Here is a 26,682-nt window from a genome sequence, read left to right on the forward strand (position 1 = left end):
TACTCAAGGGAACGTGGAGAGGAAGAGGAGGAGGGAATGGAGTGATAAGTAGATGTTACACATGTTTTTCCTGGAAAGATCACCCCACTTTTTCTAATTTCCCAGAATTTAAAAAATGTATTTTATCTCTATTACCATGGAAATTACTAGTAACGGGATTTTTTTTTTCTCTTTTCTAAGTTTCCAAAAACTTTCAAAAGTGTTCAAAGAAATTTTCTAGAACAATTTTAATATGTTGGATTTCTCATTTGGGGCTGGAATGTTTGTATGCTTTTTAATTTTATTACTTCATATATTAGAAGAGTTTCTAATATGTGTATGAATACAATTTTAAATGTAAGATTATATAGATGTAGATACAGATAGATAGATATATGTAGATATATAGATATAATGTCACAATATCACTATAAGGCATTCCTTCTTCCATTCTTTCTATATCTCCACAGAACTGCTCTCATGGTGCCCTTTCCTGCCCTCTACCTCCCACATTCAGCTTATTAAAAGGTAAAAGCCCTTCTTATTTTCCACTGAAAAGTCTACCCACTTTCCTAGGGTGTCCAGTCAATTTGTGAGTACAGTCCATTGGAGTCTTCATAACATCAGCCCTCTAGGTGAGATCTGTAATAGCTAGTTAATTATCTGGGAATTTTCAAACATTTGGATATTTCAAATAATGTGAATAAAATACTTGAATTTTAAATAATTGTTTCTTCAAATGTTTTCACATTAATGAAAAAATAATGCACCAAGATTTTGGATTTCTAGCTGTATGAGAGAGTAAAGGGTTGGCACTTTATTAACTTGGGGGCAATGTAGACAGATGTTGAAGCTGGTACTGGAAGTGCACTCTGGAAATTTTTGTCTGAGTTTCTCATCAATCCTACAGAATTGCATGCAATGAGAACGTCATGACTGCAGTGTTGATCTGGCCTAGCTCTGGACTGCTTGATGAAGGAGTGTCTCTAAAGTGAGCAATACTGGCAAATATGAATGAATTCATACCACTAGCAATTGTTGGCAGAACACCCAGCCACTCTACCCATTTTCAGAATGTGAAATGGCAAGTATTCAGCAGGGCAAATTATCCTTGAAGTCACAAAAATAGGGAAAATCCAACAAGCACAGTCAGTGTTTACCTGAAGAATACAGTCTCATAGTTGCTTCACTTTCAACATTCTTAGGAAATAACCAAATAAATGAGCTACAAATATGGGAAACTAAGAGTGTGTGAATGAAAAAGAGCAACAGAAGGAGGAAATACAAGACTAGACAATGTAGTCTTCTACTTAACATTTCAGAATTTTATTAATCCTTTAAAAATCACCCTCTTTCTTTTGAGTTAATATCCTCATCTCGACTACCATCATACATGGTTTAGTTTGATTCTGTTACTAAATTCTGTGAATCATTATTTAAGCAAATCTACTAAATATTAGAAAAAATTCTAGCAAGACTTATAATCATGAAATACAGAATTAAAAGTTTAAACCTACCAAAACTCCTATGGCCTATCATTTAGCTGTGAATGAGGCATGTCAGGAGTATAAATCTGCACTTTTGACTGTAAGTAAAATTTACTAATGCAGGAAGCAAAACAGTGAGGGAATACTGGGGTTGCTAAAAGGTTACTTTTTTTTTTTTTTTTTTTTTGCAAAATGCAGTGTACCTTAAAAGTGTCTCACTTAGAAGGCCTCTACCTGTAGTCACATTTATTTTTCTAAAGACAATTTTGTGTTTTGAAGATAAATGTCATTAGTTTATGATAATAGCATGATAGGACAATTAGCCATTTTAGACTTGACCATATTTTCTCTTGTTAGTGTATAGCCGTCTTGATATTTAGGTGGGAGACTGCTCCAATGGAGCAACAGTTTCATTTTATATGATTGGATTTAGAAATTCATGAATTTTAAACACATAAGAATTTTAAATAATTTGAAAATGGAAACATTTGACCTATAGTCTAGGAGCATAAATGCATTTATAAAATACTTCATTGTTCACCTTAGGTCATTGATTTAAAACAGAATTTGGTAACTATGGGCAGGCGGAGGGGGCCAGTGAGGAAGGTATAAAAGAGAAATCTATATGAATTGTGCTCAGATTGATTTTGTATAAACACAGTATATTCATGGTTGTATCTCTTATTAATAATACCCAGCTAACATGAAGGTGGTGCCAGGGAAGGATCAATATTTTAAATAACGTATTTGCTTAAAATACCATACAGTGGCTGCTTCATAAAAATCTTATAATCTTTTATTAACCAAGTTCAGAAATAATTAGAGGGGTGATCTCCCTGGATCAGAACTGAAACAAGTGAGATCAATTAAGCTCCTTTGAAATAGGTCTGTCCACACTTATATTCTGTTTTAGACCAATTTAGGTGGAAATCTATTACCTAAACCCACATTCACTGATATCATATTCTTGTCTTATATTTCTTTGCCTTAGGCAGGATTTGTCTGTGATTCTGACTGGGTCTGACTACAAACTGAAGATATCTTAATTAATAACAGGGCAGGAAGAATTGAGTAGGGAAACAAGGCCTTTGGACGGTAGATAAGTATCCAAATCTATGTGGGCAAAAAGAGTAAGCAACGTCCCCTGGGATTTTTCCATGTGGGTATCATTGAGCAAAGCTGCTGTGGGAAGATATGTAGATTAATGGGAAATGCAGGGTTATTATGGAGGAAATAACTCACAGGATGATTTCATAGCCTGGCTAGATTACTACTTGATTAACTCCTGATAAAACTCAGAGCGCACAAAGCGAGGCAGAGAATCCTTTTCCATCAGGGCATGGATTCTTTTCTGGGCCATGTCAAAGCTGCTCAGGGAAGGTTCCACCAGGTTCTTCATTGTGATGTCCTTAGTGAAGTGGTCAATATTCACCTGTGGGCCAGGAAACAGGGTCACTACATAAGCCTAGGTTATAGAATTTGACGAGGCATGAAGAAGGAGGTAGAATTTCTTGTCAATAAAACATAAGAGGGGAGGAAAGTCATTAAAAAGTGAGACATGTCACTTCTCACTTCATAGGCAATGGGTTAAGACAGCTGATGTTCCAACAGATGCATCCAACCGGTGTTAGACACCCACCAGGTGTCAGACCTCCCATAGAAGCTAACACACACATTACTTATTTAATCCTTGACAACAATCCTGAGAATGATTCTTCTCTTTTATAGAAAAAAATACGTGTATGCAGAAGGTTAAGAGGCTTCCCCAAGATCACAGAACTGATATGTGTATTTGAATCTAGAGAATCAGAATTTGAATCCAGGTATCCTGGTGCCTTTTTTTTTTTTTTCTTTTCTTTTCTTTTTTTTTCAGATAGAGTCTAGCTCTGTCACTCAGGCTGGAGTGCAGTGGTGCCATCTTGGCTAACTGCAACCCCTGCCTTCCGGGTTCAACTGATTTTCCTGCCAGAGCCTCCCGAGTAGCTGGGATTACAGGCATGTGCCACCACACTGGGTTAATTTTTGTATTTTTGGTAGAGACGGGGTTTGCCATGTTGGCCAGGCTGGTCTCGAACTTCTGACCTCAGGTGATCTGCCTGCCTCGGCCTCCCAGAGTGCTGGGATTACAGGTGTGAGCCACCGCATCCGGCCCTGGTGCCTAATTTTAAAATTCTAACACAATATTGGGTTTCACATCTAATGGAGGAATTGAACAGAGAGAAGTAAATTCTCACTGGGGATCCAGGACCTTTTTCATGGCTCCAGAAGAACAAGAAAACTTGTTCTTTCCAAAAACAAACCAGGAAACAGTCATTCTGACAGAATAATAATGAAAACAGCTAAGAGCAATTAACATTTATTGAGTGCTCGGTCTGTGCCAGGCACTTTGCAAGGATGAACTCATTTAATCTTATAACTCTATGAGGTATAATAGATGCTGTCATCTACGTTTTACAGTTGAGGAAACAGATGCACAGAAATGTTACATGATTTACTCAAGGTTCATCAATGGTAGAGAGAAGATTCAGAAACCCAGTGATGTGGCTCTAGTAGACTCCAGCACTGGGATGCGCTGTGGCTTACATGTCCTGAGTGCAGGGCCTGTACATTGCAACCATACTAGGGTCTATGTGAATGGTTCCCCTGGAGTTGTGCAAGGTACAGCCTGTTTGAACTTGGCTAACTATGAGTTTAAAGGAATCTTTATACTCCAAGTTGTAAGATTTAATGATTCTTAAGGATTTTGAGTGTAAAAGAGACAGAAATAGAATCCAAATCAGCCTATGGTTGTGAATTGAAATGTTGATAAAGGTTTTGGGTCTCTCCTGGGCTGTTAGAGGTTCTTGGTACTGAATAGAGTTCTTTGGGCTCAGAGAATTATGAAGCAGCTATTAGTTAGAGTTGGAGACAAAATACATGATTCCCTGAGGAGCCAGGTCAGAACAGACAGCAGGAATGAACTGTGCTTCGAAGTCCAGGATGAAGGGCGTTGAGCTACAGTAAGATTTTCCAGAGGTGAAAGGGGTCAGTGTACTTTATGTAGGCCTGGTGGAAGACCAGACTGTCAGAATTGGGATCAGCGTCAGAGCCAATGAAGTCCAATGTCTGCCTTTAAATGTGAAGAGCTCAAAGAGCTCAGATTACATGCCCACAAACAGCTAGTGCGAATTAGAGGTGAGACTGTAACATAGATTTCTCTGTTCTCAGTCTATTTTCTTCCCACCACACTGAAAGCAATGCTTCTTCCTTCTCTTATATTAAATATATATCTGCATTGAGCTGAGTAAACAGGCTTATTCCAAATGATTGAGGTTCTAAAAATTATAAAAGTAGCTCCTAATCTTATTTTTTAAAGGAGTGATGCATTTTAAAACCTCTAGGACATAGTATCCACCGGCAAATAGCAGCTATTTCTCTTATTATTTTTATGTGCTTAAGCCTTCTTTAATGAGTCATTCTGATACATATTTATCTATTTAGTTATCCAGAAAAAATATTATTTCATTAATTTGAAATATAGTCAAATGATAATTTGCAATGTATAAATTATCTACTTATTGACCTCCACATGGCCATTTCTCTTGTTTAAATTTAGTTCCAATTCTTACCATTGTATCTCTCAGTCAGTGTCTTGTATTAAAGAGTTGAGGTGAGTATTCAGAGGAACAAAACTCAGATTACTATTTGCCTGGGTAATTAATCTAGGTCTTATATAGGTCAATTTCACCAAAATTAAATAGTAAATATTTACATCAAAATACAAAATTCGGAGAATTTTTTAAGTAATAAAGGCTATGATTTAACATACTTCAGGTGCACGTACATATATACAAGATGTTTACAGTTAGAAGAACTGAGGATTAGAGAGCTATAGCTAGAGACTTGCCCAAAGTCCCACATCTAAGAATGTCTGAAGTTGGATATTTTCATGCTTTCCTCTCAAAAATATTTCTTGAATGCTTTTCATGTGCTAGGAGTAGGATTCACATTCTCTCTAATGCCCAGCTCAGGATCATTATTCTACATAATCCTGGGATGCCTGTATTTGGGGTCTAATGTATCCTATTGTAACCTTGCATAAGCATAGATCATTTAGAATGAAGGGCGAGGCTATTTTAATTATAGTCTTGCCACTAGTCACCACAATTTATTTGTAACTCAGCGAGCCATGGTATTATTTATTTTAAAATTATATTTTAGATTAATGTCTCATATTTTCATAATAACCAATAATGTCTTCCCAGAGCTCAGAGTAACTAACAGTTATCTGAGTGGGGTTTCTACCATTTGTAGGTATTTCGGCAAATCCTAGAATTCTGTGAAGAGGAAGTCAAGTGATAGGAAGGTAAGTTGGAGAATCCTTTGAAATGGGGAAATGCATGTCCAATTTAATATTAAATTAATCTTCTTGTCAGTATATACAGAGAAATAACATGCTGACAGAAGAAAGGATGGCCCAGCACAAATGATAACAGAAGTAGGGTAGAGCTAACATATGTGCTTAGGGTGGAGGTTGAGGAGAAGAAGGGGTGATCTGGAGAGAATTTCAAGATCAATATCCACATCAAAGCTAAATCTAGCTTCTTTCTAGGACCTTTTCATTTTTGTGGCTTTGACCCACAGTACTCTACATTCGCATACTCCTAACCTCCAACCCTGTGTCACGGAGGAGGCACATCTACTAGTACCAAGGTACATAATTTGTCCATCCACTCAAACACATTTAGGGTAACTCATAACTAAAGAAATACATATCTAATGGTGGAACTCCAGGAATCTAGAGCGTCTGCGGTAGAAAAGGGATATTTGGGAGTTTTTTTCTCTCAAACATCTTAAGTAGATTGCTGCCTACTCACAAGGCTTGCCCAGATCACCTCTGTGCTTGACTCCAAACCTTGATGAAACATTCAATTTCCTGACTGGATTAAAAGAAACAAGTGAAATTAGAGCAACCTGACCAAACTCTGATGAACAGGGCTTGCTGTGGCCATCCTGAATTCCACAATAGGCTTTCAATGTGGTTTTATAAATAACAAAGAAAAAAGCAGATCAACTTCCCCAAAGTTTCTTTGAAATCAACAGAAATCTGGGCTTTAGTAGTCTGTCAGTGGTATATTGGCTTTCAACATCTCTAGCACCGCTTTCTTGTTATATTTTGATTTTCATGAGTAAATGTACCATTGTCCCAACTACAGTGTAAATGACAAAGTCCAAGTGGGAAAATAAAGGATAAAGAAGAGTAGAGAGGGCAAAAAAGAGAGGTGTTTAAAGGAAAGAATAGGAATGGGAAAAGAAAAAGGAACAAAGAAAAGTTGTAGAAATACTCATTAGGCATTAATGAGTTCAGACACTGAGATACTGGTTGATATAGTTTGGCTGTGTCCCCACCCAAATCTCACCTTAAATCGTAATAATTCCCACATGTCAAGGGCAGGACAAGGTTGCAATAATTGAATCATGGGGGTAGTTTCCCTTACACTGTTCTCGTGATAGTGAGTGAGTTCTCACGAGAGCTGATGGTTTTATAAGGGGCTTTCCCCTTCACTCCACTCTTATCCTCTCTCCTGCCACCCTGTTAAGTGGTGCCTTCTATCTTGATTGTAAGCTTCCTGAGACCTCCCCAGCCATGCAGAACTGTGAGTCAATTAAACCTCTTTCCTTTATAACTTACCAAGTCTTAGGTATTTCTTCACAGCAGTGTGAGAAAGGAATAATACACTGGATGAATATCACGGAATGCTTGGGACCAGAAATGTTTCAGATCTTGAATTTTTTTGAGATTTTGAAATATTTGCATATACATAATGAGATAAGATATCTTAATATGAGACCCAAGTCTAAACACAAAGTTCATTTATGTGTCATATATACCTATAAATATAACGTGAAGATAATTTTATGTGATATTTTTAATAATTTTGTTCATGAAAAAAGTTCTGGCTGTATTTTGACTGAGACCTATCACATGAGGTCAGTGGAATTTTCCACTTGTGACATCATGGTGCTGAAAAAGTTTCAAACTTTGAGGCATTTTGGATTTTGAATTTTCAGATCAGAGACGTTCAACCTGTATAAATTTTTATACCCACTATTTAATTTAATCCTGACAACATCTCCATAAAGTAGTCTCCATTATTCTTATTTTCACAAAGGAAGAAATGAGACTCAACAACTCATGCAAGATTTCACATTGGTATGATCCCCACTGGAGGTTACATGCTAGTGAGGTGAGACCCATAAAACTGGAAAGCGGTCTGAACAGGATTCATGTTCATATATACTTGACCATATTGCTCTGTCTTTGTACTCAGTGGGTGCTTAATAAGGTGGCTGACTCACAAATAGGACTAGCCTTTGGCTCCCAACGGGTGGTCTGTGTCTCAGATGTAAATCCTTCCTGAGAGCTAATGAGCTGCCCTTAACTGACCCACCTACCCACAGACCAACCTCTTTAGGAGCCTCCGTTTGAATGAATTCTTCATATATTTGCTTTGCCTTCTCAGCCATCTTGGCAGGGGACTTGATCTTCTTGTAATCCTCACAGGCAATCCAGAACTCAAGGTTTTCCTCACTGAATTCAGACTTCAGGAAACTTTTGAAACTGGCAAGTCCATCTAGAAAGAAAAAAAAGTCAGTTGGAGAAATGTATTAATTTACTTAACAAATGGCATACCCTTCTATATAGCCTAGTCTTACTTAACGTTGTTCTGTCATTTACATAAGAATCTTACAAATGTTAACTCATTTAATTTTCCTTAAAAACCTAAGAGGCAGGTGCTATCAATATCCCATTCCCTAAATGAGGTCAGAAAGATCAAATGACTTTCCCATAAATAACCAGCTGCTAAGTGGCAGAGCCAGAATTCAAACCCAGGGAAGTCTGACTCAAGAGTTCGTGCATTTTTCCATTATTCTAAGCTACTTCTCAAGAGGTGCATAATTCAGCTTCTTGGAAAAGAAACTGTCCAGTAATGACTGCCTGCTTTCTACTGCACTTGGACTGGGAGAAAAATACAAGGCCAACACAAATGTTATATCCGCGAGAGAAAGGGAAAGGGCTTACCAATACTATTCTATGAACAAAGTTTTAGCTCATTCATGTCTAGCTTCCTTTACTCCTTCATTCGAATGCAGAAGGAATGAGACAGAGATGGAAGACAGACAGCAGAGAATACCGAGCTCAAGCCCTGCTCATCATGCAGAGCCATATGGAACTCTAGAACTAGATAGAGAGATTTACCATATTGTCTTTCCAAACAGTCAAATGCAATGTCTATTTAAGTGACAAATGTTTACCTATTTACGTATCAAGGAACACTGTTAACACTAATGCCATTCTGGATACTTAACAAACTACCAAGGAGAAAATAATACATTTAAAACTTGGCTGGTCTATATAAGTAATGTTAATGTTAAGTATCACTATGAACTACTTACAATTCTTTATTTTCTCTTGTACAGATGATTTTTGTTTAACTATTATGTACCAAGCACTATGATAAGTCACAATGATAAGTAAAATAGACATGGTTCCTGTCCTAATGGAGATTATAGATTCTGGAAAAAGTAGAAAGAAAATGAAGAAACAGAAGAAACATTTACACAATGAAAGGAAAACTGTATGAAAGGTAGCAACCGAGTCAAAGGAGAGTCCTGACTTTATTTTAGGCTAAGGGAAAGCAAGGAAGTAACATTCAATTTGAGACCCAAAGGATGAGTGGGAAAGGGCCAGATGAAGTTACCCCATGTAGTGTACTTACCATGTCCATCAATTATACATCAGGTTTTTTTAACATGTTGAACTTAATATGATTATAGCTATTATGATTCTGTTTCCGGTGTACAATTGCTCATGTAGGATAAACTTTAGTTTATAATTTTAAAACTATATCTATATATAATATATAGATATAGTCCATATAGATATAGCCTATTATATATAGATATAGTTTTTAGTTGTAAACTAAAACTATAAGACTAAAATTATAAAATTATAAAACTATGTATATGTAAGGATTCTTGGGCCTGATCCAATATTTCCTTCTCCTTAATGCTGAATATATATATGTATTATTCAGCATATATTACACACACACACACACACACAAAATATATATATATATATTTATATATATATGTGTATATATATATATATACACACACACACCAAAATTCTAAACAATGTATAGGGAGAGAATTCATGTTTATTTAATATCTAAGAAAAGTAAAGATTTCAAATGAGAGAAAATACTCTAATTTTCCAGAGGCTGTGTCAAAATCACAGACCTACCCTCAGTAACACGTTTCGAATGTCGCTTTGCCCCCCCGGGCAGAAGGCAGGATTATTGTCACCAGTACTTTAAAGTCTAGTTTTCTCTAATTTGCCCCCACCTGGAGACACTTCTGCAATACATTAGTTGTGCTTAGGGATGATATTTACATTCTGAATTCATTTCCTTTGGCCTAATTTCCATTTATTCTTTTTCCCTATTCTTTTTATAGGCTCTAAATTTGTATTTATTAGTCATTGCCAATACATTGATTTCACACAAGCATAAAATGTATGCAATGATAAAAACAAAGACACTTTATATAGTTTTCCATTTTCAATTTACCTCCTGTATAATTTTACTGTTCTCATACCCTTCACAGTACCCTGAAACCATACCCAATTTTAAAGAAAAGAAATGGCTAGGATGATCATTAACTTGTATTAGGGTCACCATCAATTTCAGGATCCAAACAAGATACTTTGCAATTTGATCCCTTCTTCCTGTACTTACCTTAAATACATTTTCAATCGATTAACAATACAAATATATCTAGGAGCAATGGTAGGTATAAAAAACAATTTTCAACACTTGTGAAAAGAAAGGAAAAGAAAAAGAAAAAACCATAATTTTTTTCTAGAAACTTGGCCTTAAGAATTACTTTAAAACCATTTGATAACCTGTTAACTGGATAAAATCAGGTGTATTTTCTCTCTCTTCTAATATTTCCTACTATATTTCCAGCACTATTTGTCTTAACTTAGTGACACGAGAGTTAATGTAAGTGCTAAAAGAAAAATATAAGACTTGTTTCTCTCTCTGTCATGGTAAAATGTCCATTGTTTCTTAAACAAAAGGTGTCAGATAGTCTCTGTTAAAATGAAAACATTCTCAGGCACGTTTTAGCTTCCAGGAAATGAAGTCTTACGAGCTCCCACACAATAAGGTCTAAGACGGTGTAGGCAAAAATAATTCCACAGACTAACTCTGTGACAAATTTATTCTCATTAGCCCCATATCCCCACAACTTCTCTCTGAATCACCCATTCTGCATCTTTGGAAAGCGTAGAGACAAAATCTCAGTCCTCCCAAACATTCTTATTTGTGACCCGGGGATGTATGTCGGGATTCCGCAGAAATGTTCACATTTACTGTCTTTCCAGGGAATAAGCTTGCAAAATAACTTTCCTGTGCAGCAAGTCCATTTCCTGGATACTAATTTCATAACTTTCATTAAATTCCACAATATTCCTTTAACCTTTTTGTTCATGTATGACTCATAAAATAGCTTTACATTGCATTGGTCTGTAAGATGTGTAAAGCTATTCCTTCTCTAAATCTGTGCCCTTGGCTTTTGGGCACTCTCTAGAGGGTCCCTCTAAAGCCACCCCTGAGACACCTTCTCCTCTTTAGCCTCTGGTTGTCTGTCAGTTCCTTCCTCAGCCATTCTCTGTGTTTAGTTCCTATCACCCCTGCGGACATCCTATTGGGTCAAAGTCAAACACAATCCAGGCCAAATGTCTCTATTCTGCAAAGAACACCCATTTCTTCTTTGCCCTACCACCATTCCTCTACCCACTCCAGTGAAGCCTCAGCACACCTCCCCGACAGATCACCACATTCTTCCCTGCTAGGCTTGCACGGAACCTCTCAACCCACCTCTCCAGGCATCCACTATCTAGAAAGCCAATGAAACCCACATGATTATCTGGTCTTAGGGAAACGCTCTGGGTTGTAATCTACATTACAATTCCAGAGTTTGCCCTAATGAATGATGTCACTTTTGACATCCATGTAAACTAGCAGCCAGCCCTACCTAAGGACAAGATGAAAATACCTATAAAATCCCTTTGAAAATTAAAGGAGCATTAGACAAATCCAAGTCAGTTTGCTACAAAGGAAAAAAAAATTAAAAACTGATTAATGCAAATCTCTTCAACCAGGGGGAATAAAAATGAAGTCATTGATAGTTGATAAGCACCATTTCTAACTTATTGGTTCAAAATTATATTATTGCAATAACTTGAGCAAGTCATCAAATCTCTCTGAGACTCTGTTGCATCATCTGTGAAATAGAGATACTAATGCAACCTATCTGATGGGGTTGTGCTAAGAAATAAATGATTCATATAAAGTTCTTACATGGTACCCGACATAATTATCATTATGTAGCTCAATACATGTTGGCGTTCATTATCGTTATTCATTACAAATTTAAAATTAATATTTTAATTAATTAAAAGCCCAACTCCAATGTTGCCTCATCTGTGAGGTAGTCTTTACCTACTACCATTGACTTGCTCTTGAGGATTTTTATCATTATGAGAGAAGCAGTCACTTTCTGTTCTTTTGTTGGGATTGTTTGCTTCTATATCTTTTCCATGAGGCTGTTCATTCTTCGAGTTCAAGGTTTGAGTTTCACCTGTTTGCTCCTCTTTTGCATCCCACCTCCCAGTCTAAATCTGCACAACTAACATTTAATAGAGGTTCCCACAGAAATAAGACACATTCAGGGAAGCATTTCCTTCCAAGTGACAGAGTCAAACAACACTAACTTTAAAAAAAGTAATTTATGGATTTTGCTGTTATTATAGCATTTTATTTCATGGGCAAGTTGCCTAATCCCCCTTAATCTCAATTTCATTTTCTGTTGTGATGGCACTCAAATCCTAAAATTATTGCAATCATTAAATTAGCTAACATATGCAAAGTGCTTAGAACAGTGCTTGGCACATGATGAATAATAAGTGTTAGCTATTGCTTTTATTATTATAATAATTATTTTCAAGGAAATTATGGTTGCCCATGAGGAAGATAATGACAAAAATGAGCCAGAAATGAGAAGGAAGAAAACCAAAGAGAAAGAAGCAAAAGGGTAGTGCAAAGATAGAAACAAAAAGATGTGTCTGGATCCAGGCTCCTTCAATCCCCATGGACAAATAAATCGCAAGGGTGTCTCAGGGAGAGCTCTGACCTTCTGGAACTCCTCGGGAAGGGAGATTCACATAAAAACTTTGCTGCTTTTGGCTTGTTTCATTCTTCTCTGCTCTTAAAAATGGTTATGTGGGGAACTATTAAATGTCACTGTCTTATTTAAACTCCCATGTGCAATCTATTTTTGTGTTTGAAGAACAACACACTGTTTATACACCCCACGTGCCTACAAAATGAAAACAGATGGTGCCACCTAAAGAATTGAAGGCAAAACATGTAGGAAGTTGATGTACTTTCAGAACATACTCACATATACTGGATGACTAAAATTTACTTTAAAAATGAAGGAAGGTGAGAAGAATCTTGTTAGAAGAGATTGAGTAGCAACTTAACTGTCTTATAATTTTTAGAAGCTTGGTACCAATTAACTTCATTTTCACTCAGTAAAAATTAAGAAAGATGTGAAAATAAGGAATTCTTGGTGAACTACTTAACATACCAACTGTGAAAGTCAATATCGTACATTAACATCACAATGCCAAATTTCCCTTATAAATTGACAAAGATGCTACTACTCCTCAAGGTTAAATGGTTTAAATTTATCAAATCAAACATGCAAAAACAGATTGTGAAGTGGTTTGTCTTTATTTGTTTTTATAGCAACAGGGTCTCTCTCTGTGGCCCAGGCTGGAGTGCAGTGGTATGATCCTGGGCTCAAGCCATCTTCCTGTCTCACACCAGGCTAATTTTCTTTTCTTTTCATTTCTTTTCTTTTCTTCTCTTCTTTTCTTTTCCTTTCTTTTCTTTTTGAGATGGGGTCTTTTTATGTTGCCCAAACTGGTCTCAAACTCCTGGCTTCAAGCAATCCTCCTGCTGCAGTCTTCCAAAGTGCTAGGATTACAGGTATGAGCCACTGCACTTGGCCCCAATTGTGCAGTTTTCAATACATATATGTCCCAAATGTATCTTTCTTCATTACCTGTTTTGCATCAGCCACAGCTAATGTTGGGTAATTTCTGATTATAGACTACTAGTTTTTGTGGATTCAAATAAGAACTTCCCAGAAGAACTGATTTGTCTGCTAACTCTCAGGTTTATTGACAATAGCAATAAATACCTGTGCTCAGAGTACTAGTATTCATAATTTATCAATAGGTCAACTGTCAATCTGCTATTGGCCAAGAAACCACTGGGACAAGATAATAAGTCCATTAATAAACATAAATATTATTCTACTAGTTGACCTTGTGGGATTTTTAGGTCCAAGAAGCAAAATGAATTAGTTCATTCACTTATTCACTACATAAATATTCACCAAACCTCTTACGTGTGTCAGGGCAGGGTACTTTGTTTAGCATAAGAAAAAAAGAGAGAGAATCAGAAATGAATAAGCTAGAGAAAGTTCCAAATTAGAGACTGTGGTGTTCTGTCTCCAGAAATAAAAGATTAATTGTATTGCAGGTAAGCAGAAAAGCTTATGACACCAAAAGCAAGACATAAGGAATGTTCATATACAATTCAACATATATTCTTTGTCATCTATTCTGTGCCCACTAATCATAATGGTCTTGTGAAAAATATTTTGTAAATCCTTATTTTTGCAAAGCATGTAACAAAGTTCTATATTCCATTCTTGTTATAAAGATGGAGAAATATAGGTGGGGTATTTTAAATTGACTCATACTTTTAGAGTGAATTATTCAACAAATATTTGTTTTCCCTATACTATATACTTCCTGTTGTGAAACTATCTACATGAAAAAGACTAACTCTTGCCCGTTGGTGAGTTTATAACCTATCATAGAAGGGAGCCAGCTATGAACAGAACACAAGGCAACAAGTATTAAGTGGCATAAAAGATGTGCAGACAAATGACTTTGGAAGTTCAGAGGGTGCATAAATTGTTCTGGATGGTCAAGGAACACTAGGCATTTCTTATTTGAATTATCTATTATAGGAGAGGGAGAATTTGAAGAGAGAGAGATATGAGTAAAAGATATTCCAGTCAAGGGGACTATATGGAGAAATCCTGTATGGAACAGAGAACTGTTCAATTTGCCTACAAACCAGCCATATAGTCGTGGTGATCTTGAACATCAGAAATTTGAACTTGGTACTGTAAGTCATGGGAATCAGTAAGGATTTTGGATTGGGGAAAGGCACCTAGTTCTTATTGATGCACTGGTATTAGCTTGGAAAAGAGTCTGCACTGATCATCACCTTTGTCATTTCTTGAATGAAGATGTAAGAAGCATGGTGCCAGAAGAGGAAACTGAGGCTGGGGGAGATAACAACCCATGTCAGGTCACAAGAGCAGTTGACTGTATAATAGTTTGAACTAGGATGACTTGAACTCATGACTTGTTAGCGATCTTTACACTGTTATATATGATCTTTATTAATTTATTATGAAGCTAAGTCAGAAAACGTAGTTTCTCTATTTTACTGATGAGAATGTTGAGGAGGTCAAGCCATGTGTTCCGGCTCACGCAAGTAAGCAGGACAGATGGGAACACAATTGCAATCATGAGTCTTCAGAACACCTTATGTTCACATTCCCCCATAGTGCCACAGACCCTCCTTTTCTTGTGAACTGGATAATCACATACCCGCAGCCCCCTTCCCTTATTGATACCACCTTCAAAAATTGAAGAAGTGTCAAAATTGGGGAAGAATAACACAGGTAACACAAAAGTGTTTTTTGTTTCTGTCCCAAACTTGACCTTTATTTAAAAAAAAAAAGGAAACTTACAGTTGTTCTGCAGGAGTTTGTCCAGGGAATCACGCCACTGCAGGGCCTCGTCCAGCGAGGGTCTACATCAATTATAAGGAGAGAAAAGGGGTATGGCATAAGTAGGCATTGAAGCACATGTACCAGCAATAACTACTTCCTGTTTCTCTCAGATGGAAATGACATGACTGCTGGTCTATCCTCAGGATAAGGAAGTTTGAGTTATTTTCTCTCTAACAATTGGGTTTGATGAGCTGGGTTTGCTTTCATACATCTTTATTGCATATCTTCATCTTCTTTGAACATTTTGGTTAGGTCTTTCCCTTTTTAAAAGTAGAGTTTGTTTGACATTAAGTTGTGTCTTGATATTCTTTTTTAAAATATTCTCTCTTTTTTTTTTGTTTTCTTTCTATTTTGATTCATTCCTATTTTCTCCTTCTGGTTTTCTTGAATTGATATTCTTATATATCCCATGAAAGTTGTTACAATTGTGGTCTTTTTTCCAAATATAACTTCATGAAATCTAGTTGTCCCATTACAGAGATTGAACTCCTGTTTTCTGCCTCACCAATACTGCATGTTAACCAACTAACTGAATCAGCAGGGGGCATTGGGGTTCCATATCCACATCCCAAAGCCGTCTAATTAAGGCTAGTGGAAGATATGAGTGTATAATACTTTCCTTATGTTGGGATTGTGATCATAGCAAATTTATATGTTAAAAAACGTAGGTGCATTTTTCCTACCCACTTAGAACAGGATCAGACTTTTTAAAAAAGATTTACTCTGTCTAATTAAAAAAAAGTGGTTAATATATCCTGAATTGGAATGTTACACACAAATGTTCGAGATGCTGACTCAAAAGGAGAAGGTTATAGCCAACATATAATTTCTCCTTAGGCTGTTTCTATTTTAACATTTATGTATGCAGAAACCCTGCAGCTATTTCATCTCAACCACCAATTTTTCTCTCACAGCAGGATGTGTCAAGTGGAGCTGGTATTGTCTGGGAAAAATGGCTGACTGCACACTCTTCGGCTCACCCGGCTCGAACTCTTGCATTATGATGTGAATTCTTCATTGTCAAAGCAAAACAGACTGACAAAGCATTTACTAGAATAGTAAGGCCAATTCAGGTGTTTTTCCTAAACTGGAATTTCCTTAGCTCTTAATTTGTTTATCAATTGGCCAGGCAATCAAAAAAAATTTCTACTTCTAGTTTTTATACAATGATATTTCGGGGCGGGTTAGTTATTCAGATTAGTAGCTTTGGTTGATATGACAGTTGCTTGTTCTACTTTTCATTTTGCTGTCCCAGATGCAGAATCAGCCTCACTTTATTTATGTAAGGAATCCAAGACGGCAGTAGGTTTGGGCTAAAGTATTATGAATAATCCCTTTACTTCTCTATTCCTCACTGCAGAACATGCATAGGTTTTGAGTCCTGATTATATGATTTTTCATAAAATTTTATGTGTTCACTCTTTGCAAGTTAAACTTGCCAAATTGAGGGTAACAAACCTGGTGAAATAATCTTGGGTGGTTTCTGTTTTCCTGGCTAGAAACACAGGCATCATAGATGGAAAACATACTAATGCCTCAGAAATTTATTTCTGACACATGAGCTACCCATCCCTCTTCCCATTTCCTCTGGCTAGTATAAAGGATCACACGAAGAAAAAAATGGCAGGAACGGGGTGATTATAAGTATGTCTCTATAGCATTCTGGTTCATTTTATTTCTAACCAGAAAAGGACCTGTCTACTAGAGGTCAATAACTCATCTTGGCTCTTTTATATTACTGCAGGTGGAGAACTGTTTTATGTGCATATTATTTCATACCTACATGTTTAGCACAAGGTCTTACACATCTTATATTCTTCACTATAGTAGGTTCAATGTTTTGCACATAATAGACACCCACCAAGTCCCTATTCATTGTTCACAGAAGCGGCAGGATATTAAATTATTAGACGAAAGAAAGTAGCTCAGAGCAAGAGGAAGGCTGGTTTACTCACAGGATCTCCTGATTTTATAAATATTCTCATTAAATAAAATCACTTTCCTGCCCCACTTTTCCTCTGGTTAGTATAGAGGAGCAAAGGAAGAAGAAATGACATGAGCAGGTGCACCAAACTTAAGCATGTTATCCAATCTGATTTGTCCCAAATGGTCTTGTTGGAACCAGGCTAATGGTCAATAACAGCAGCACATCACAGCCAAGATTAAATTCCTGAAAAGGAAATGTGCAGAGCCTGCTTAGGGGTGAAATTGGTTCAAATTGATTTAAGGGCACAGTCAAGTAGGACACATCCCCCACAGCATGAAGCCCAGTGTTTTGATTACCAGCCTAGGAGTTAACAGAGGTTCATCCTGTCCTTATTCTCAGAATTTGCGAGTCCTCATTAGGTCTGACTTCATTGGAAACAAGATAGATGCAGATCTAAATGGCCAATAAATGTCCTGGTTTGCAAGGTCATAGCTGACCACAGAGGATGGGTATGGAGTTTCTGTGTGTGGGAGTGTGGGGGAGAGAGAGGAAGCTATTTCAAATGAAACTCAAAATAAACATTTATAGAGATGATTAACCACATGTTTTATAATGCCTAGTGTAAATGCCACCTGGCCCAGGAAGTGGCCATCTCTGCTGGAAGCACTGTCTCTCTTTATGCTCTACTCTTACTGCTTTTACTCACTGAATCTCTCACATGGCAATGATGCACTCACTGCGAAAGGGTATAGGTTGTCATGCACAGAGAACTTTTCCCATTCCACCCTATCCCATGGTGTATCAATCCACCTTGCAATAAATGTGTGTCAGACTAATAAGTAAATGAATGACGGTTTTGTCCTGAGTTAGCCTGGTTTATGAAAGCCACAAATAACCCCAAACTCAGATTTTAATGACCAGTCCCATGAACCATTATTACTGCTATTGGCAATGCTGGCACTTACTAGCTATAACCTCAAGTGCCTGTGGTGGGTTTTTTGTTTGTTTTTGGTTTTTGTTTTGTTTTGATTTTTAATCTGTGCAGTGCCTGGCACATACTTAAATGTCTTAAAAATGTTCTTACACATTGATGCTCTTAACAAGGAAAAGAAAATTCAAGTTATTTACTGTGAATTAGATGTCCCCTCTCCCTTCCTGCCTGACAGTGAAGGCTGCTCATGACCAGGCTCAAGTTTATGAGCATTTATTGAGCCCTTACCTGATACCCAGTGGTGACCTGGCCACCATGGTTGGGCATACAGACTTAAGAACAAGTAAAACATGTCACTTTTTGACATCCATATGCAGACCTAAAATTGTGCATAGATCCTTAGTCTTCACAACCAGGCTCACTCTAACCAGGTGAGCGTATGCAGGACAACTTTCTGTAACTGTTTGCCACTAGCACAGGCTAGGTACTGTTTATGTGTGGAGGTCATTCTTTAGTATAAAATGATCACTACAACAATAAACCAGAAAAAGGGGTTAAAAATTGCTGACATAGGCAGGGGAAAGGGGGACATTTATAATATAAAATAAACTACATGAATATCTATATCAGCTCCTAACATTTTACAATTGATGATATTGTAAGCCATGATAACAGTTATCACAAACTAAACCTATGTGGTTGATTAATGTTCTCTATTGTTTCTTGGGAGGACCTACAGCAGAGCCTTAAAGAATGCTCACATCCAGAGGGTGAGCAACAGTGGGAGCACTTAGAGAAAGAGAAGGCAGGAGGGGAATGCAGGACTAGAAGTCAAAGAAGAGAGTTTTAAGAGTAGGTCAACTGGGCCGGGCGCGGTGGCTCACGCCTGTAATCCCAGCACTTTGTGAGGCTGAGGCGGGTGGATCACCTGAGGTTGGGAGTTCGAGACCAGCCTGACCAACATGGAGAAACCCGTCTCTGGTAAAAAGTACAAAATTAGCCGGGTGTGGTGGCGCATGTCTGTAATCCCAGCTACTCGGAAGGCTGAGGCAGGAGAATCGCTTGAACCCAGGAGGCAGAGGTTGCAGTGAGCCGAGATCGCGCCATTGCACTCCAGCCTGGGTGAAACAGTGAACTCCGTCTCAAAAAAAAAAAAAAAAAAAGAGTAGGTCAACTGGTGAGCCATCAAATGCTGCAGACAAGTCACAGATGGGGCCTTAGTTCGGGTGAGGTAGTAAGGTCAAAGCTGGATAATAAGGAGATACAGAAAAGACTGAAAGCCATGAGTACAGACTTCTCTTTCTACAGTTAGCCAATAAAAGTAAGAGAAAGGTAGAGAAGCAGAAAGAGAGAAAGGCGGGGAGAGAATTTTTCAGCATGGGACGTGGGTACCTGTTTGCTCCTAGGGAAAAAGGGTCCACAGAGCAAAAGGGCAACTAAAACTGCAAAAAGGGGAACGGAGCTGTCTTTAGGGGCTAGGAATATAAGCACTTATTTCTGTTTTTCTCAATGGTCCATTTTTTTTAAAAAAATGAGAACTCAAAACTACATGTTAAAAAATAGAAAATGTTTTTTAAAAAACAGATTATACTGATGTCAGTAACCCAAAGAATATGAGAGGGGTTAAAAATACCTCCAATCAAGAGAAGAATTATTTTCCCCTCTGAAAGAAGAACGTGAGTTAAAAATACAGAGAAATTTTAAAGTGAGAGAAGAGACAGAGAGATGGAGCTGATGCGGAACACAGTATTTCCTGTCAGATAAATGGCATAGAAAGTTGCCAAACATGAGGAGGTGGGATGGGGTTTATGGATTCAGAAAAGAGTGGGAAACTTTTTTACTGGTCACTGTTGAAAATGCAATGGACACAGAATTATTCTCTAGGGAGATGAAGGAATTTTCCAAAACAATTTAGGCTTCTGGAGGAAGAAAGAGGATGGAAGACAAGAGAAGTAAATAATCCAATAAATGGTCAGCCCCAGGGTTTCTTCCAAAACAGCTTCTCTCTGAATCCCTTTTAACCCCAACAGTTTAAGGGTCTACGTGAATGTTAAAGTAGAGATTTAAAGCAGGAAACGTAGTACTCTATTTTTTTAAAGTTAATTCCAACAGATCAATAAATTGTCACGTTGTTTACTTCAAAATAGATGTTTTGATCTGTTGCTGCTATGAAATGTGGTTCTTATTCTCCACTACTGCTCGGTGCCTGCTGCTCCACACTGAATTACCTTCTCCTTTTCAAATGCAGAAAACTCAATTATGCCTCATTTCCTGTTTAGAATCACTTTGAAGTAATAAAAAAAAAATGGAAAAAGATTAAAAAAAGAAAAAGAATAACTCATCTCTTTATCTCCCAATCAATCCAGCTACATTAAGTTGAGGTCATTTGGACAAAGGATAGGCTGGCCAATTTACACAAATATTCCATTTAAAAAGAGAAATGGAGGTTAAAGAGACTAATATATTTTTACCACACTTCTGTGATATCCTCAAAGCTCTAAGATAGCAGAGTGAAGGAATTTGAATGCCTTGGCCTTTTCTTCTTCCCATTTTCCTTTCTTGATTTTCCTGGGTATCTCTGTTTTAATGGGAAGATGGAGTGTATCTGTCTAGGTAGCGACAGCCTCTGCAGCTAGCAGGGATGATAACGAACAATGGGAATGCTGGGAGTCATGTTCCTGAGTGAAAACAGGGCCAACGCACACCGTAAGACCTGGATTCACTGCCATAACATCATGACTCTTTAGAAGTAATAGCTCCCTAGGATGCCTGAATTGACAGGAGGAATATGTAGGGAGAGGAGAATGGGGATGAGGGAGGACTGCAGAAATCCAATCAAGAATATGAATTTATGAATTGGGAAAAATACCTGGTGTACATTAAATAGAAATAGCTAGTCAAGTGTTCATTCTTCACGTAAGTAACAGACTTTGTTCCTCTGTTAGACCTTGAGGGGCACCATCTTGGAGAAGAAATGATAAGGCTGAAATTGTCTGCCTTGTCCTTATATCTTCCTGAGGGAAATGTTCTCACATCCTCCTGCTGAGGAAGCAGCTTTAGATGGTTCATCAGCAGGTAAGCATCCAGGGCTCATAATTAACTGGATCAGGAGTGGTTACCAAGGCAGTAAATGAGCAGGTATTTTTACCACACTGCAGTAGTGGCTGGTATCATTTTATAAGTATGGTCTGTCTGTTTTATAAGTATGTCTGTCTCTCAAAAATAAGGCAGAGTCTTATCTTTTATTTTTTAAGTATTCTGCCTGTGTTCAATAAGATGCTCCAGACATGAGATAGTTAAAAAAAAAGAGCTTATTTGCAAACCAATGCTCTGAGGGCTCTTATGATCCTTAATGAGTAATTGAAGGGGGGTAATTCTACAGATGAGGAATGGTGCTAAACACTTGAAAAATAGCCATCCTCTGGAGGAAATGAGTGGAATCCATATTCATGACTCACTTATGGGTCTTGGCTGGTTTCTCCGGCTTCTCATTGTAGGGAATGACAATGTCACCAACTGAGTCTGGCTTCTGGAGGAGAATTCCCAACTTGATCTTAATCTCCTTGGCCCTGAAAGAAGAGACACAGGGGAAATGAGGACACCACATGTGCATACAGATTTTAAAAAAAGATTTCTTCCTGTGTCAGAGAAACAAAAATGAACAAAATCCCATTTCACTTGTGTTTTTCTTGTGGCAGAAAGAATACTAATGCAGAAATTAGAATATGTAAGTTCTAATAAATAGCATTTACCAAGCTCTTAGTATGTCCTTCATTAATTTGCACTACATTTTAATCCTCATTATTGCTTTATATGTGTTCTCTCATTTTATATCTGCAGATACTATAGTATTATTTCCATTTTGTAGATGAGGTCACCGAATGAAAGGAGTTTAAATAACTTAAGATAACCAGCCAGTATTTGGTGGAGACAGATGTGAGCCCAAGCTGTCTGATGCTAGAGTTCCCAGGTAGAACTCCTCATGCATTGCCTGCTAGTCTTCTGAGGGCTCTGGTCCTCACTATTATTAGATATATGACATTTGGAAAAAATCATCACTTTTTACTGCCAGACTTCAGTTCCCTCATCTGTAAAATAATGAAGTTATTCATCATTTTAGATGTTTTTTGAGCCATTTCCAGCTATAAGATTAAATAATTCTACTTGATTATTTATTTCTCCATAAAATTTTTGTTTCCAACTCCTTATCCATTGTTCCCTATGGCTGTCTATCTTATGTGCAGTGAACCTTGATAAATGAGTTCTAATTGCCAAACGACAAACTACAGCAGAATTTACTACTTCTTTGTATCTTCAGTATTTTAGTGAGTAGATATGGTCAGAATTCTGGGTACTCCTCCATCACAGGATGCAACTATTTTCATGCTCAGCTTTAAAACTAACCTAATCTATCCATCACTTTATCATAATTCTAAACTGGAAAAGCACCAGGCAAATCTTAAATATTAATCCATAGGACAAGCTGTTGAATATTGGGAGACCCAAAAAGCTACCCTTTCCCGGTCACCTTAGCACTTGCTTACCCATGCTTTTAAGAGATGGTTCATCATATTGCATTATGGTCATTGACTTACATTTCTATTTCTCAACTTGGATATGAGAACTTTTTGATGGTAGGAATTTAGTCTTAAATACCTTTTAACCCCTGTGCCTAGCACAATGCTTGGCAACATAGTAGACATTTAAAAATATTTGCCAAAGTGAACTAAAACATCTTGATTTTGTTCCTTACAAATCTGCTAACATTTACCTCTCAGTCAATGCTAATCATAACCAAAGTCTTAAAAAGATGTGGTGAAGTTCACATGGTGGCCAAATAGGATTTTACTATTGTATACATACTTTCCTCATTTGTTCACAGGGATTGTTCACTTACTGATTTACTCATTGGTCATGTTTACTGTGTCGGGCAGTATGCAGTAAATATACAAACACCATTAGGTTTGCTCCTTGCTTTCAAGGTACTTTTAGCCTGGAGAGGTCTTAGATGTGGAAACAGTCACAAACAGGTGCTTAAAGACAGACTGTCCAGAAAGCAGCAGGGCTCTGGCAGAGGAGCACAAGTGTCCACAAGGGCAAATCAGGGGGAACTTCTCAGAGGAGGCAAAGGAGGCAAAAGAGGAGGCAGTGATGAGGCAATTTAAGTAAATGCCTAAGATTCGCAGTTATGGATATTAGGAAGAAAAATGTAAGGAGACCTACTTTGGTAACTTATAAAAACCCCACAAATACCTAATTATCATAACATATTTTCCTTTAGGCTAGTAAATATGGTTTTGAAAACTATGTTTTAGGAGTAGTCATCTCTACAGCGTCATTTCCTTTTCATTTCATTCTGCTTTCATTCTTTCCCTAAGACCCTCTCACTGACTAAAGCCAACTCAGGTCCCACAGTACCTCAGATCAAGCTCAGCATGACATCAGGGTAAAAATTGGGACTGTTCTGCAGAGGGAGCTTATATAACACTGTGAATTAGATTAAGTGTCGCTTTAATTCCAGGCGTCGCAAATTACTTAAATTATCTAATGTTTAGTTCTTTTGCCTAGAAATTGGGACTGATAAAATAGTATATCCTAAGACTTGTTGAGATGATTAAATATATGAATGCATATGAGTCACTTAGCACAGCATTTGGCATAGAATACGGCTTCTTCAAAGTTAGTTCTAACTACACAATCATTTTTCCAACCCACCACCCATGTTCCCTAGCTTCGAACATTACATTGAAACATACAAAAAATTCCCTGCAAGTTACTAAGGAGTTACTACACCCACAACCTTCTATATTCTACCTCTGGGGACAAGAATTGCCAATTTTATATTTATCTGAAAAATGAAGAAAACATTAAGTGGGGAGGAGAAATGCATGCAATATTTTTGGCTGCCCTCTGCTGGCTAACGTGCAGTATTACAGTCAGAGATACAAGGTGCACTAGGACACAATATTCCACCCAGTCCGTGAAAAACTTCAGCCATAATCACGTCCTCCTGGCTCCATAGGTCCCTCCCTTCCTGTACATCTGTGGAATGCATGCTGCAACTCTTTGCAGTTTCAGCCTTGACCCAATAGTCCACTCACCAATATTTAGATGACAATGATGTAATGAAAGTCTCTCATGTTTAGGTTTCTGTTCGGTTGGTCCTTTTGGTTTTAACTTTATCCCCCCTCTCAACTTTATTTACATTTTTTTTCTATCTCTTGCTCCATTTGAACTTTTTGCTTTTGTAAAAGGCAGAAACATATTTGTGTTTGATTTCCTGATGCAAGAATAATAATTGGAGATTAAGGGATAATTAGAACAAAGAAATTGAAAGTATGTAAAAGAGTTATTAGTTAATTCATTGATTCCTTACTGATTTACTCATTGGTCATGTTTACTGTGTCTGGCAGTATGCAGTAAATATACAAACATCATTAGGTTTGCTCCTTGCTTTCAAGGTGCTTTTAACCTGGAGAGGTCTTACATGTGGAAACAATCACAAACAGGTACTTAAGGACAGACTGTCCAGAAAGCAGCAGAGCTCTGATGGAGGAGCACCAGTGTCCACAAGGGCAAATCAGGGGAACTTCTCAGAGGAGGCAAAGGTGGAACTAGAGAATGAGTAGCAGTCAGTCAGTTGGGCTAGAAAAGAATGACCTTTCCAGACAGAAGGGTGGGTGCGTGTTATTTGAAGGGATGTAAAAGTAGTCTGTACTGCAAAAGGGTGAAACGTGAGAGAGCAGAAAGCCAATTAAATGAACTTACTCTGTCTCCCTTCTAGATAAAGGGATGGATGTTGGCGGGACCTCTATACAGGACCTAGCTTGCAGTAAAGTTGGTATGAAAACAAACAAGAGATAAAACTATAGAAAGGTGCCTTTCAAAGACTCTGTATGTAAAGAAGTGGCATCCTATCATATGAACTCAATGTATCTCACATTTTCTTTTACTATTTCAGGATGCACCTTCTGTGAAAACACCATTTATAAATGGTAGTTACATGCTCAAGACATGCCACAAAATCCTTTTAAAACCAGGATGAATCAGAGCCCTACTACTATTTTATCTATATCACTGCTTAAATAGAGTATTTCTGTGGAATGATCTAGAAATCAACTATCATTTACAACATTGCCTAGAGAAAATCATATTCCATTTCCTCAGAGCAGACAAACATACCAGAACATCAGGTTACTCTTTTCCTCATATTTGCCCTGGAGATGTAAGGGAGAAAAGATATTCAGTGCTTTGGAAAACACTTCTTTCTACAGCTTCAATTTCTGGCTTGGTATAGGCTCAAGTATAGAGCATTACAAAGTTAAGAGTATTTAAGTTGTGAAGTCCATTAAATTTAATTAAGAGTTCGTTATTCAGGGAATGAATAGTATTATTGCATTTCTGCTCATACAACAGTAAAGTTTAAAGGCCGAGGAGTTAACAAATGCTGAAGTTCAAACCACTTTAAACATTGCACTCTTTTCACAAGACTAAATAATGTTAGATTTGTTTCTCTTCTCAAGAATTCCTGGAATATTATTTCATTCCCCTTTCCCTTTCCTCCCTACCATAGCCTCACAAACATATGAAAATGAAACAAACCAAATGAAAAATTCAAACAAAACAATAGCGCCAGCCTACCAAACTATTTTCCCTTTATAGATAAACTTGAATGTATCTGACATTAACTTAACATCAAAAACAACACTATCCAGAGAAGATAATTTTCTAACTTGTTTACAATTTCATGCTCGGTCTCAGGCTCTCTTTGACTGCACCCTAGACATTTTTTCCTGGCCACATTACGTTAATGCTAGTTAACAAGAAGCTATTTTTATCTCCTCTCATCTCTCCTCCTCCTGTTATTCCGTTGTTTTACAAAGAAAAACTTGTTTTGAAATAAAATCAATTGAAAATGCTTGAGTAAAAGTTTAATTAAAGGCTCAGAGGAAGATAATTCTTTGTCTAGATGACTCACACTAGTGATTTCAAACTGAAAATTATTTGAATAATTGTGGGGCTGTGCAATTTTAAATCTGCTCCCTGTGTGGGTATGCTGCCTGGCTGGGAAGTCATAATTCAAAAGGCCACGGACCACCTCAGTCCTTCCTGCTAGTGCGTGAATTTAGTGGGTTATCACCTTAAGATGCATAAGTGTGGAAAACAGGCACAAGCAATCACTAAAAACAGAAACATAGTTAAATTTTGAGAAATATATTCCACCAGAATGTGTGAAGAACCAATTATATATAAAGTCTTATACTAGGTGTTTCAAGGGTTACCGAGTTGTTTCTCACTTCAGAGCCACTTGGAACAATTGAATATAAAACACATACATGTAAACTGTATAGCAGATATTT

General features: G+C 37.3%; 1 protein-coding gene across 1 annotated transcript in view; it reads right to left on the reverse strand.

Annotated features, from left to right (window-relative positions):
- Positions 1 to 1,283: 1,283 nt before the first annotated feature.
- Positions 1,284 to 26,682, reverse strand: part of RGS5 (regulator of G protein signaling 5) — a 55,777-nt gene continuing 30,378 nt past the window's right edge. Inside the window, exons 2-5 of the mRNA XM_045391935.3 lie at positions 21,781 to 21,891; positions 15,423 to 15,484; positions 7,914 to 8,080; positions 1,284 to 2,898 (exon numbers count right to left, since the gene is read on the reverse strand). Coding sequence (XP_045247870.2) covers positions 2,737 to 2,898; positions 7,914 to 8,080; positions 15,423 to 15,484; positions 21,781 to 21,891 — 502 coding nt within the window. The 3' untranslated portion in view covers positions 1,284 to 2,736. The remainder of the gene's footprint in view (positions 2,899 to 7,913; positions 8,081 to 15,422; positions 15,485 to 21,780; positions 21,892 to 26,682) is intronic.

This window comes from Macaca fascicularis, chromosome 1, assembly GCF_037993035.2.
Source record: "Macaca fascicularis isolate 582-1 chromosome 1, T2T-MFA8v1.1".
In the NCBI taxonomy this organism is placed as follows: domain Eukaryota; kingdom Metazoa; phylum Chordata; class Mammalia; order Primates; family Cercopithecidae; genus Macaca; species Macaca fascicularis.